General features: G+C 40.5%; 2 protein-coding genes across 3 annotated transcripts; one reads left to right on the top strand and one right to left on the bottom strand.

Annotated features, from left to right (window-relative positions):
- Positions 1 to 18: 18 nt before the first annotated feature.
- c18h10orf88 (chromosome 18 C10orf88 homolog) lies at positions 19 to 6,712 on the bottom strand. The gene is made up of 8 exons (XM_077738431.1): positions 6,500 to 6,712; positions 5,821 to 5,977; positions 5,558 to 5,755; positions 4,480 to 4,540; positions 4,207 to 4,404; positions 3,990 to 4,082; positions 3,735 to 3,892; positions 19 to 1,431 (listed from the first exon to the last, which is right to left on the bottom strand). The coding sequence occupies exons 1-8, from the start codon at positions 6,504 to 6,506 to the stop codon at positions 1,182 to 1,184; spliced, it is 1,122 nt and encodes a 373-aa protein (XP_077594557.1). The 5' UTR covers positions 6,507 to 6,712; the 3' UTR covers positions 19 to 1,181.
- Positions 6,710 to 12,060, top strand: asb3 (ankyrin repeat and SOCS box containing 3). 2 transcript variants are annotated; one of them, XM_077738427.1, is made up of 11 exons: positions 6,710 to 7,359; positions 7,425 to 7,644; positions 8,076 to 8,234; positions 8,315 to 8,427; positions 8,495 to 8,627; positions 9,330 to 9,507; positions 9,586 to 9,792; positions 10,212 to 10,319; positions 10,812 to 10,997; positions 11,426 to 11,559; positions 11,645 to 12,059. In XM_077738427.1, the coding sequence occupies exons 2-11, from the start codon at positions 7,437 to 7,439 to the stop codon at positions 11,800 to 11,802; spliced, it is 1,584 nt and encodes a 527-aa protein (XP_077594553.1). In that variant the 5' UTR covers positions 6,710 to 7,359; positions 7,425 to 7,436; the 3' UTR covers positions 11,803 to 12,059. The 2 variants fall into 2 exon arrangements, with proteins under 2 accessions (XP_077594553.1, XP_077594554.1); XM_077738428.1 differs by lacking the exon at positions 6,710 to 7,359 and having other exon boundaries at positions 11,645 to 12,060.
- Positions 12,061 to 12,080: the final 20 nt, after the last annotated feature.

Here is a 12,080-nt window from a genome sequence, read left to right as displayed (position 1 = left end):
CAGTAATTCATATAATACATTACAAACACAGTGCAACAAATCGGGTCTTCAAATGTGCCATGTCACGTGTTAAACATTTTTTTTTTTATTTGTCTTGAAAAAAGAAACAAATAAAATACAAATATTTTTTAAAAATGCTGTAGTAAAATGACATTTAGTAATAAGACATTGTCGGGTCATGTCCGCAATCGACTGTACACAATTCCTTGGCGACAGTAATTTTACAGGTATTTATTTTTCTCATTATTACTACTTAAAAAGCAATACCAGTTCTTTCAATTTCACACTTTGATCCTTTTTAACCATAATTACAAAAGCAAAGAAAATCAAGCATGATCTTGATTTAAATACTTTGCAGGTCTGCATTCATTCATTTTCCATCCAAGGACACGGAGAACCATTTGTGGCAATTTAGAGGGGTTCAACCAGCCTACCATGCATGGTTTTTGTGAGTACCCAAAGAAAAACAACACAAGGCAAAGGATAACATCCCCACAATAAGTTCTGGACCTGGGTTCTAACTCTCAATCTCAAAACTGGGGTCGACGCGCTAACCATTTGACCATTTTTTTTGTTATTAATGAATATAAAATTCAAGTACAATTGTTACTTTTTGAAGGAAACAGATAAACAGTTTAGATTAGATTACCCAAAACTACAAAGGGCAGACAGTGTTGATATTCTTAATATTTTAAAGATTATTCCTGGAATTAAAAATGTAAATACGTTAGGCCATGGGTGGGCAAACTGTGTGTGGCTCCAGTTTCTTAGCTAGGTCTACAATGTCTTGTGTCAGTCTTTCTACTGCAACCAAGAAATTTACTGAATACGGGATGAAATAAAATTCTAATCTAATCTATTCCACAAAGGGCCGCAGTGGGTTTTCATTCCAATCCATCAACAAGACTTTTTCACCAATTTAGGGTCCTACAAGTGCAATCAGGTGCTTCTTGTTTTCTGCAGAAACCTCATTGGTCAAAGTGTCTGCGCTGGATTGGTTGGAGCAAAAAACTGCACCCACAGCGGCCTTCGAGGAGGTAAATAACCATTATTTTAATCCTTAACATTCTGTATTTTATCCTCAAAAAAAATAGTGCAGAAGCAAATTACGTTCCAGATTCACTCTGTAAAGATGTTAGCAAAACCAGTTTTTCCCATAACAATAGCGAACGTAAATGCTATCAAACATCAACGCAATCTACAGAAACCTCCTGAAATTTGTGAACAACTTGATTATCCTTCATAGCTTCTGTCGCCGGGTGTCCGCTCGCTACTTCCCTGGACGGGATGTCTGCAGACGCCCCTTGTGGGAGAATGGCGAGTAGTGCTCTCTCCAGTTTGACCTCTAACGCGTCCAGACGGCGGTCCATGTGGTCCTTCAGACGGCGCTCCATTTCCTCCAGGCGACGCTCCATTGACGCAAAAATGGGACTGTAAACGAGAAACACTCGGGTTTGTTGTCCTTGAAGTAAGTTAAATAATTGTAATCAGTGACTTGTCGTACAATTACATGCAAGTACAGTAGTACCTCGAGATATGAACTTAATTTGTTACGGGACTGAGCTCCTATGTCGATTTACTCGTAACTCAAATGAACATTTCCCATAGGAATGAACTAAAAACAAATTCATTCGTTCCAACCCTTTGAAAGAAACACTAAAAAAAGTTAAAGTTAATAGTTAAAGTAAAATATCAACTAAAGCGGACTGAATATTAACTTTTAAAATGGAAAATTTTCAACTTAACCATTGAGTACTATGTTAGAAGTTTAAAAACATGTTAAATATTAGGGTCATTTCATTTAAAAAAAATGCAAATGTTACAAATTGCTCCTTTAACAAAACTTGCTGACTCGGACAAAACATTCTGAGAAAATGACTCTTGGTTTTCTTCAGCTGCATTGAAAAACCAACTAAAAATAAAATGTTCGTCAGCAGCAAACTACAGAAATTTCGCTTGCTTGACCACCACAAAAACATTCGGCGAGAGCCTGTGACAGATTGAATTGCAGCTGTGGGATGCGTCAACAAACCATTAGAAACCAAAAGAAGAAGAGGAAGGCGTAGCCGTGAAAGTGTAGACCGAAAACAGATGTTAGAGTTGATATTTGTCCAAACTCTTTGGACTTATGCAACGCAAAATCCTGTCCAAACAGATGTGAAGTGAAATACACATGCAACAAAAATGCAAAACTGGTGTCAAAGCACATTGCTGACCAAAAACAATCTCGTCAGATTAGATCTAACACCTACTTAAAACAAACCACCCCAACCAAAAAGTGACTTTTACACTAAATGAAGCGCCTCAACACACGTCAAATTTCCCCAAGATGTTGCAAATTGGCACCAAAACCCAAAATTCCCCCCCAAAAATCTCCAAAACATTTTAATTTAATCAAGTTCACTATAGACAAACAAATGAGGTCATCATATAAATCAAATCCCAACATGTCACCACTAACAACAAACATATGCATAGGCAATAAAAAAGAAAAAACAACTCACGCTTACTGTCTTTTTAAGCGCAAGTTTCTATTGGGGATTTTATGGTGCCTTACCGCTCCAGTCTGAACCGACGGTATCAACGAGGTCTTTGTGGCGTTCAAACCACAACTGGCTCTTTTGTTCGTCCGGGGGCTGGCAAAATTGTCGCCAGAGCAACGACTAGTCATATTTTTGAATCCTCCAAGTGTAAAGGTCAAGCAGTACACCCGAGACCAGTCGTTATTAGCTATCGGCATTGAATGATCATGTTTGATGGACGCACATTCTATTTGGATTGGGCTCTTGGTAACAAATAAATTGCATGTATTGCTGTCAAAGGCAGTAACTGTCGATTCCTAACTTAACAAAAAAAAGATTTTTGTAGATCTGATCTTTTTCCTGTTTTTGACTGTTGCAAGTAACGCATTTTCTCGCATCTGCGTATAAGCCGTACTCTTAAAATTGCCTTAAAATTGTTGAATTTTACAATTTCTCTCATATAAGCCGCATCCCGATTCACAATTTTCACCTCCATATTCATGGTTTTAATAGGAGTACAAATGTGTTACTTTGAAGGAAAAATCTTAAGAAAAGTCATCGCACTTGGTAATTCTGAAATACTGTATGAATCAAAAGCACTATTATTATTAGGGTCAATATCATAAGGAATTAATTCATCCAGTAATGGTTGGTTTCTTGCTGCAAAAAAGAAAAATAACCAACAAATGGTAAATGTTCATTTGCCGACATTTGCTGTAAGTTACAAATACGGCTTTTATGCGAGAAACGGTTTATTTTCCTTGAATTTCATTCATAGACGCCAAAATAAATGTTTATCTATTTTATATTATATTATATATATTATATATATATAGTGTTGAATTCAATATATATTATATATTATTATACTACATACTATATATACAATATACATTATATTATACTATATATATACTTATATTTATACCCTATTTTAAAATAAAAGACGGTATCGGCCGCATTGTCTTGCGTTATGGCCTTTCGTGAATGTCAAGTCAAATTTGTGCGCATATAAGCCGTAGCCTTGATTTAGTCATCATATTTTTCAAGGACAAATCCGGCCTATATGCGAGAAAATAAGGTATTATGGTGTGATTAAGAAGATATTAGTCGCAGAAAAAAGGGCGACTTAAATTCCGGAAAATATTAGTTATTTTTAAGGAAGTCTGGTTCGTCTAGTGAAGAAACACACAATTCCAACGGTCCACTTACGGAGTCTTGTCCTGGTCCAGTCGGAGCTTCGTCACTTGACCACAGAGCTCCCTGAGCATCTCGGGTGGGGCGGGGCCCACACCTTCTCGTCGGCCCTTCAGAAAGTCGCACAGTATCTCAACCGTCGGGTGGGCGGGTCCTACAGAGTCTGCTTCGGGCTGATGACATCACATGGACATTCCCGTCAATCAAGGAAAATAAATTGAGTAGAATCGAAAAGTAGCTAAATGAGCACCACAAATATTTGGCGCTTACCTGTGCGTCAGGGGTGCCCCCAACATTTGGCGGTCGGGCTAAGGCAGACAAGAACCCCCCGCCCATCAGTAGTGGCAGGAGGCCACTCTGGTTCTGTGGAGAGGGGGGTGGGGGACAAAGAATGCCGAGATAGCGTGTCGGCCACATTGAGTGTGGCACAGCTACGTAATGAATACCAGAGAATCAATGACACAGAGTTGAATTTAACACTACAGACCTTCTGCTGTTGTCGCACCATGTCCATGAGGTTGCGGGCCCCCGGCGAGAGGCCAGTGCCCATCTCGTCCACCAAACTTTGGACTCGCTGCAAATTGATGGTGCCGGTATTGTCTTCTGGACGGCCAGGGGGTGCCTGTCGGAGTCCCACCAAGAGGGAGCGTAGCATTACGCTGCTTCCGTTTGACAGAGAGAGGAGCTGAGGGGGTGCAAGAGTTGGACCCGTTGGCAACCAATGCCCTCACTTTCCCACCAGGCAAGAGTGCTTCTTCACCTTAATATCACAGGATGACGTTGCAGCATCCAGGCTAAGCTGCTTCTTGTAGAATGGCCCTCTGAATAAACAAAGAGAATTTGGAAATTGTTGAGATCATTAGGAATTTTTGGAATATTTTATTTCCACAACAATAGATAGAACTAGATTTCATTTACATGCATTCAGTTTATGGACTTTTGATCCTCACAGGGGTCGTGGGGGTGCTAGAACCTATCCCAGCTAACTATGACGAGCCAACCTTGCATGTTTTTGGGATGTGGGAGCAAATCAGAGTACCCTGAGAAAACCCACGCAAGCCCGGGGAAAATTGGCAACTCCACACAGTGAAGCTCCACCTGGGATCGAACCTTCAACCTCAGAACTGTTGGGTAGGTGCACTTACCACTCATCCACCTGTCTGCCTATTTTAAATAAGTAAAAATATACATTGAATAAACAATTTTGGCAGTAAAAATTGGCTCTTGCCTTTGTTTCCATTCAAATATGATAAATTCAATATTTTTTAAAGGCGGAATAAAATATAGCTAAAATAAATGAATAACAGTAATTTAAATAAAGTTCATTTAAAAATATATAACTAAAAATACATATAATTAGACCAAAGGGTAGACTTACTTTTGTTTCAAAAAAGTATTTTAATTAAAACTTGTTTTAAAAAATATAACTAAAAATACAGATGAATAGACCAAATAGCACACTTACTTTTGTTTATAAAAAATATATTAAAAGTAATTTAATTAAATTTATTTTGAAAAGTAAAAACAAAATGTACTAAAAATACAAATAAATACACCAGAGGTTACACTTACTTTTTAAACAAAAACAATTGAATTAAATGTTGTTTAAAAATAATTGAAAAACACAATAAAAAAAATACACTGGCAAAAAAATACAAAAACCTAAATAACAAATGTAACCATACAAGTGAATGATCATGTTTCAGTCTCATCATTCACATTCATTCAATGCCCCTCTCAGTCAAAATGATTGGAACGCCCCCAACCCCCCAAAAAATTGAACTGCAAACGAGTGTCTTCCATTTTTCATGCATAAAATAGTAAGTACTATGACGGACCTTTCTCCCTGCTGGATGTGCTCCTGTTTCTCCCCCCGGACCGTCCCGCAGTATTCTCCAGAGCGGAGGTACACCTCCATGGTCCGAGCTTCGCTGACGAGCACGAGGCGGCCGACAGCAGCATGGACGCAGCTCACTGTCAGGATGCAAGGGTCGGCGTTGCCGTCATCTCCTCGCTCTAGCAGCACACCATCGCCCCTGACAGATGTGAATTGATGCATAAAGTGACCAGTGATCGTCGACCATCTCAGACGGCGTCCTACCAGAGTTGCTTCAACTTTTGTTCCTCTTCACCGTCGCCATCATTCGGTGTGGTAACGTCAACTGCCAGCACCACGTCTGCCAGGCAGCGGCCCTCGCTACGGCACTTCCACGCCGGTCCGATGGTCACGACGACATCCAACGTGGCAGTGGATGTCACTGAGGTCATACAAATGTAACAAAGTCATCAATGCATGATTTCCATTTCTTCATAAAACGCTTTTTCAAAATGATCTCATTGGCTGCCATTGACAGCAATAGAAAGAGGATCCACTATGACTTTCTAGTTCTCCCTAGGCTTGCGTGGTTTTTCTCCGGGTCCTCCGGTTTCCTCCCAAATCCCCAAAACATGCATGATAGGCTCGTTGAAAACTCTAAATTGCCTACAAGTATTGCGCCCTGTGATTGGCTGGCTACTATGCAAGGGTGCCGTCAAATAACGGACTGGTTAGTCAGTGTCAGTATAATAACAAGAATAAATTGTTCGTCTGTTTGAACAAAATCACATCAAAACAACAAACAGCTCGCATGTCAGGGTCAAGTGACAAAAAACGGAGGGATCATCCCACACGAAGTCTAAAAAAATGACAGGAATTTATCTAGAAATAGATATGACAAGTACTGATCATTCCAATGTAAGGAGTTTCTAAGATATGCAAACATAACGCTGTGTAGTCATACCTGACATGTCTTCCACCCCAAAATTTTAACGACACCAAGCTGTGCTTTTTTTTTGTCTTCACATGTTTTTTTCCCCAAACTCGATAGTTTCAATTGGAAGAGTTTATTTCTTCAAGACAGCTAAACTCTTAATATTTTTGTGTGAAATCTACGGACCCTTAAATCCGCGGACATTGACTAACTTCCTGGTCGGACACACACGTCATAAAAGCGACGCGATAAGTTTGTTTACAATGCGTGCGACACTGTTATGTGTCATTTGTTATAATTATTTGAATCTCTGCTCTTTCTTTCAACGAGTTTGTCCCTATCAGTGGGGATAGGGAAATCGTGATGTTTCGAAACAATGAACCACAATTGCGAAAGTTGCCTTGAAATGAATCACGGCCTCGAATCATTTAACATTGCTCGATAAACTTAGACGTGTTTCTGTTTTAATCATGTCCTCAAAGCCTACTGTCATGTAATGAGCAGTCAATGGGGTGAACACTTTTTTGGGGGTTTACCCTAACTCCTGGGTCATGTACTTTAAAAACGACTTTAAACTCGTAATGTTGCGGTTTTTTTCTTGTAATACTAGTACGATTTAATAAACTTCCGTGCCGCCTGGATGGCGTCATAAAAAGGCGACCCTCTGTTTATTATGCACGCGTCGTCGTATTCGCTTTGTTGTGATTTATAGAAGCGTCAATGCTCTTCTTTTTGTATTTATTTCTGCGTTGATAATGGCTACTGCCCCACCGGGCATCAAAGCAACAAAAAGGGATATAGAAAGATCCACGAATGACTCCTTAAAAGCGCTGCGTTGAGTTCCACCACTAACAATTTTCAGGAATAGCTTCAATTTGCCCCCTCTTAAGGTACGTGGAATACAATTTTTCCCACTTACACGGATTTTAATTTAATACACGCGTGGCTGTGCTAGCGTCCGCTGGGGATGGACTTCACCGAGTGCTACCAAGACTCCGTGTCCACGGTGTCTGCCGCTGCTCGCCAGGGGCTAAGGAAGCGCTTGAGGCGTCTCATCCGCCTCGGTCGCAGCGTGAGCCATGCGGACAACCGAGGCTGGACGGCTATCCACGAAGCGGCCGCCGCCGGCAGGGTGGGCTGCCTCAAGGATATCCTATCCGCGGCCGCTAAGGCGGGTAAAGACAACCACCTTGCCACCTAAAATGTGCTGTGAAAATAACCAACCCGTCTGCAACCCACTGGTTTATGCTAACAAACAAGGCGAAAACAACATTGACATCCCAAGTTGTTGCTGTTTTGGAAGCAGCATATATTGGTTGCTTGTTTAAAACCAAATGACAAATGTTGCCCTATTAAAAATAATACCCTTTGAAAAATGGGTGTATAACCAATAAAAGATTGAGTTATACATGTATATACATATAGATGTACATGCATGCATACGGTAGATATTAACTTTTGGCCATCCTTGGTTGTTGTATGTCTATAAAAAAATATAAAATAATACTATTTAAATAATCGTTGGTGAGAATAAGACAAAAACAGTCCATTCAGAGCACTGGTAGAATCATGGATGTGTACTGTTGCTCCCAACATGTCTCACCAGGGCGCTTCCAAGCGTACGTCAACTCCACCAATCACGAGGGTGAGTCGGCCTGCTACTTGGCAGCCAAACACGGCCACCTGCACGCTCTCCGTCTCCTCCTCAAAGCCAAAGCAAACATCGACAAGCAGACAAACGACCTCTCGTGTCCACTTTACGCAGGTAAAACGCACGCATTTCGTGTCAGTTATTGATGTTTGTCTGAGACGCTAATTAACAATCGCGTTCTTGCGCTCTGGCAGCGGTCGATGATGGCCACGAGGATGTGGTGCGGTTCCTGGTGGACAAGGGTGCCAGCGTGAACAGGCCGCACACTTCTTGCTGCTGGACATGCCTCCATCAAGCTGTCTTTAGGGTGATTTGATCACTCATGGGTTAGAATGAAAAATTAAATAAACAACAAACATTTTTGCTTCTTGTAGAGTTTCGTAGACATCGTGCGTATTTTGGTGGGATCGGCCGACTTGGAGGCGGGTGACGACTATAATATTACGCCGCTCTCTTTGGCGGCGCAGTACGGACGCAGTGAATGTCTCGATGTCCTCGTCAAAGCTGGTGAGATGAACAACGTCAGAAGGAACATTTTTGGTTTTAGTTTTCGTCTCCAAACTTGAGTTGGAACTCATTTTCATGGTTTAATCCAGGGGTTGGAAATTTAAAATTGGAAAGATAAATCTATTAAAAACATTTTCTGTTCAAATATTGAACATAATTAACAAAAAGTTTCCTTTTGAAATAAAAAACAAATGATCAAAAGAAGTTTTCCCTAACTAAGAAAAAAAGGCCATATAATTATTGTTTTAGGTAAACAAAAAATGTAATTATGAAGGCTTTTGATCCTTTTCTTTTTAACTGATTTTTTAAAAATATTATTTGTATTATATTTAAAATGGTCCGGTCCACATGAAACCCTGTTGATGTTAATGCGGCCTGCAAACCAACCCGATTTTACACCCTTGCTCTATTTTTATTCTTATTCCTATTTTTTTTACTTAAAAAATGGAGGAATTGAAAAAAAACAAAATTTCCCCTCTTTTTATTTTTAAAATGTATCAGGTTTAATTATTTGAAGAAAAAAAATGGGAAAAATGGTGAATCCACCCATGGAAATGTTTAGTTATCTTTTTTTTTTAATAATTCAGATCATTTGCCATAATTCAGATCATTTGCCATTAAATAAGTGATTTAGTACAGTCAAAAGCTGTACAAAAGGTAAAAATAAAGGATTTATTTGACAGTTTCCATTTTGCTGCTTAGGTGCCAACGTGAACTCCCAGGCGTGCGACCTGGCTTCGCCGCTCTTTCTAGCTTCCCAAGAGGGTCACCTGGCCTGTGTGGAGTCCCTGTTGGAATACGGCGCAAACCCCAACCTAACATGCAGCGAGGACTGGCCCCATCTTCCCATCCACGCCGCGGCGCAGTTTGGCCACCTTGAGTAGGCTGCCGCACGTCCCATATGCATTGGCCTGCCGCAATTTAAAACTTGCTTTTGAATTTTTCTCGCGTTAACCAGAATCCTCAAGCGACTGGTCGCTGTGACCGAGCGCATGTGTGACCGTGGCGAAGGCAACGTGAGCCCCCTCTACCAGGCTGTCCATGGCCACCAAGTGCACTGCGTTGAGCTCCTCCTTGCTGAGGGTTTCAGCCCCGACGCTCAGGACTGCAGCCAAATTTTTTGCCTGCAATCTCCACTCTACTTCGCCTTGAAGCACAAATCCAGGTAGTTTGCATCCCATTCCCTTCCCACAGGTTTCAAATAGGACTGCCATCATTATTTTTGCAATTAGTTGACTCTCCAATTTGCATAAACATGCATGGTAGACTGATTGGACACTCTAAATTGCCCCTAGGTATGGGTGTGAGTGTGTATGGTTGTCCGTTTCCTCGTGCCTTGCGATCGGTTTGCTTTGGTGTCCTCTGGCCTGGAGACTGCTGGGATTGGCACCCCCCGCGACTCTAATGATGACAAAGCGGTTCAGAAAATGAGATGAGAGATGAGAATATTTCGATTTTTGTTTTGTTTTTGGTTTTAAATGAACAAAATCTTGCAACAACAACAAAAAAATCAGTAATACTAAGAACGTCAGGTATCGAAGACTTTTGACTTGTTTTTTTTTAATTTATTTATTTTTTCTACAGCTGGAATCCGGTGGGGATGCTGCTGGCGGCGGGAGCGACACTGACCAAGGAAGAGTGGAGAGTGGCTATGACTAGATCCAACCTACTCCAGCTGGTTCTGGAACACAGGTGAGCATGTTTAAAGCACTGTCGAGTCAAAGAGACCCTGTTAAACAAGGGTGTCAGACTCGGGTTAGTTCGCGGGCCACTTTAACGTCAACTCGATTTTATGTAGGCAGAACCATTTTAGATATAATATTTAGATTTTTTTTCTACAAATGTATTAAAAGAACTAGATCAAAAGCCCTACATATTATGTTTTTTATAGATCTAAAACAATGTTTATTTTAGCTTTTTTCTAAATTTTTAGGTTTAAAAAAAAGTGAACTAAAAACACAGAAAAAAATATTTAAAAAATACAATTTTTGAATTAAAAGGGGGAAAATCAGGAAATGTAATATACCTCTATACTCTTGTAATTTGATCCTAAAACAGAAAGTCGGCACTCATGATTTACTTTACCGGGCCACACAAAATGATGCAGTGGGCCAGATTTGGCCCCCGGGCAACCACTTTGACACCTGTGCTGTTAAAGAAAATAACCTGCTCACCTGCCGGCAGGTGGCTGTACCCTCTGCGTTTTCCAAGCGACGACCCCATAACCGACGGGAGAAAGATGGCGTTGAGGCTGAATGAGTTGCACGACATGAAAGTGATGGGTTTGGAACTACCGGAGTTTGCCGGAATCTGGATGCCACCTCTCCTCAGGGCCGGACTCGAACCTCATCTAATGTTGCACGACAAAATGTAAGTGGCTTGCGCCTCACTATTATTGTTAGGATTTAATAAAGAACCGGATCCATTTTTTGGGTCAAAATGTGGACATTATTTCAAAGAATGTGCATAAAAACACATTTAGAAACATGAAAGATTCATTAATGATTGGTCCTAAAGGATGGAAGTGAGTCAGCTAATGTGTTTTTATATAACAAAGTGCAGAAATAATGGGGTCTATTTCTTATTTTTGAAAGCTGATATCCTGTTAAATTGTTTTTTTCTTAAGTGAGCCAGGCTCAAGGCTAGGAATGTGTCTGTAGAAGGACAAAATTATTATTGCCCTCAGTTTACTCAGGGCTTGGCAACCCAAAATGTTGAATGAGCCAAATCAGTTCCAACCATAACCTCAGTTGAAATGGGTTGGACATGTATTCCCATTTATCGTTTTTTTTTTCCAGATTGGAAAATGTTGACAGCGGCGTCATCAACTTCCTGCTCCAGTTTGTCAACTGGTCAACCATTTCGTCTTCCTCCAAAGCCATTTTGTTCCAAAGACAAGCAGGGGAGACTTGGCAACCGCTCCCGCAATTTGGTAGACGTTTGTTTTTATTAATTGTGTTGAAATGAGGATCTTTTTTCCAATGCCACAATGTAGTTAATATGTATCTTCTTTATAGATTTCATCCCAGACCTCTCGCACCTCTGCCGGTTGCAGCTCAGGGCGATGGTGGGTCCGGACTTGGTTTTGAGTTCGTATGTCGTGAAAAGGCTGCCCGTACCCCCGGGGCTTCACAGCTTCCTACAATTTAAAGATATCCAGGAGGATCACACATAGACTATTTAAAGGCATTCCTCTGTAAGTGTGGATCTTTCAGTTTGTTTCCTCATTGGCTGCTGTTGACAGCAATAGAGGTCGAATCGGTTGCTTTAACAGGTTAAATCAATTCTACGATGGTACTGAAACTTGATGTTTCACATGATTTAATACATTCACAGTTATGTCTGTGTGAAATATTTTGCTTTGGTTACTGTTTTTTCATGTTTGTGAAGCAAAACATTTTTGTAAGACATTTCAATTACTCAGACTGAAAAATAAAAATTAATTTGCTCTAA

Source organism: Stigmatopora nigra, chromosome 18, assembly GCF_051989575.1.
Source record: "Stigmatopora nigra isolate UIUO_SnigA chromosome 18, RoL_Snig_1.1, whole genome shotgun sequence".
NCBI lineage: Eukaryota > Metazoa > Chordata > Actinopteri > Syngnathiformes > Syngnathidae > Stigmatopora > Stigmatopora nigra.
Note: the sequence above shows the minus strand (reverse complement) of the source record. Positions and strands in the feature narration are given on the sequence as shown.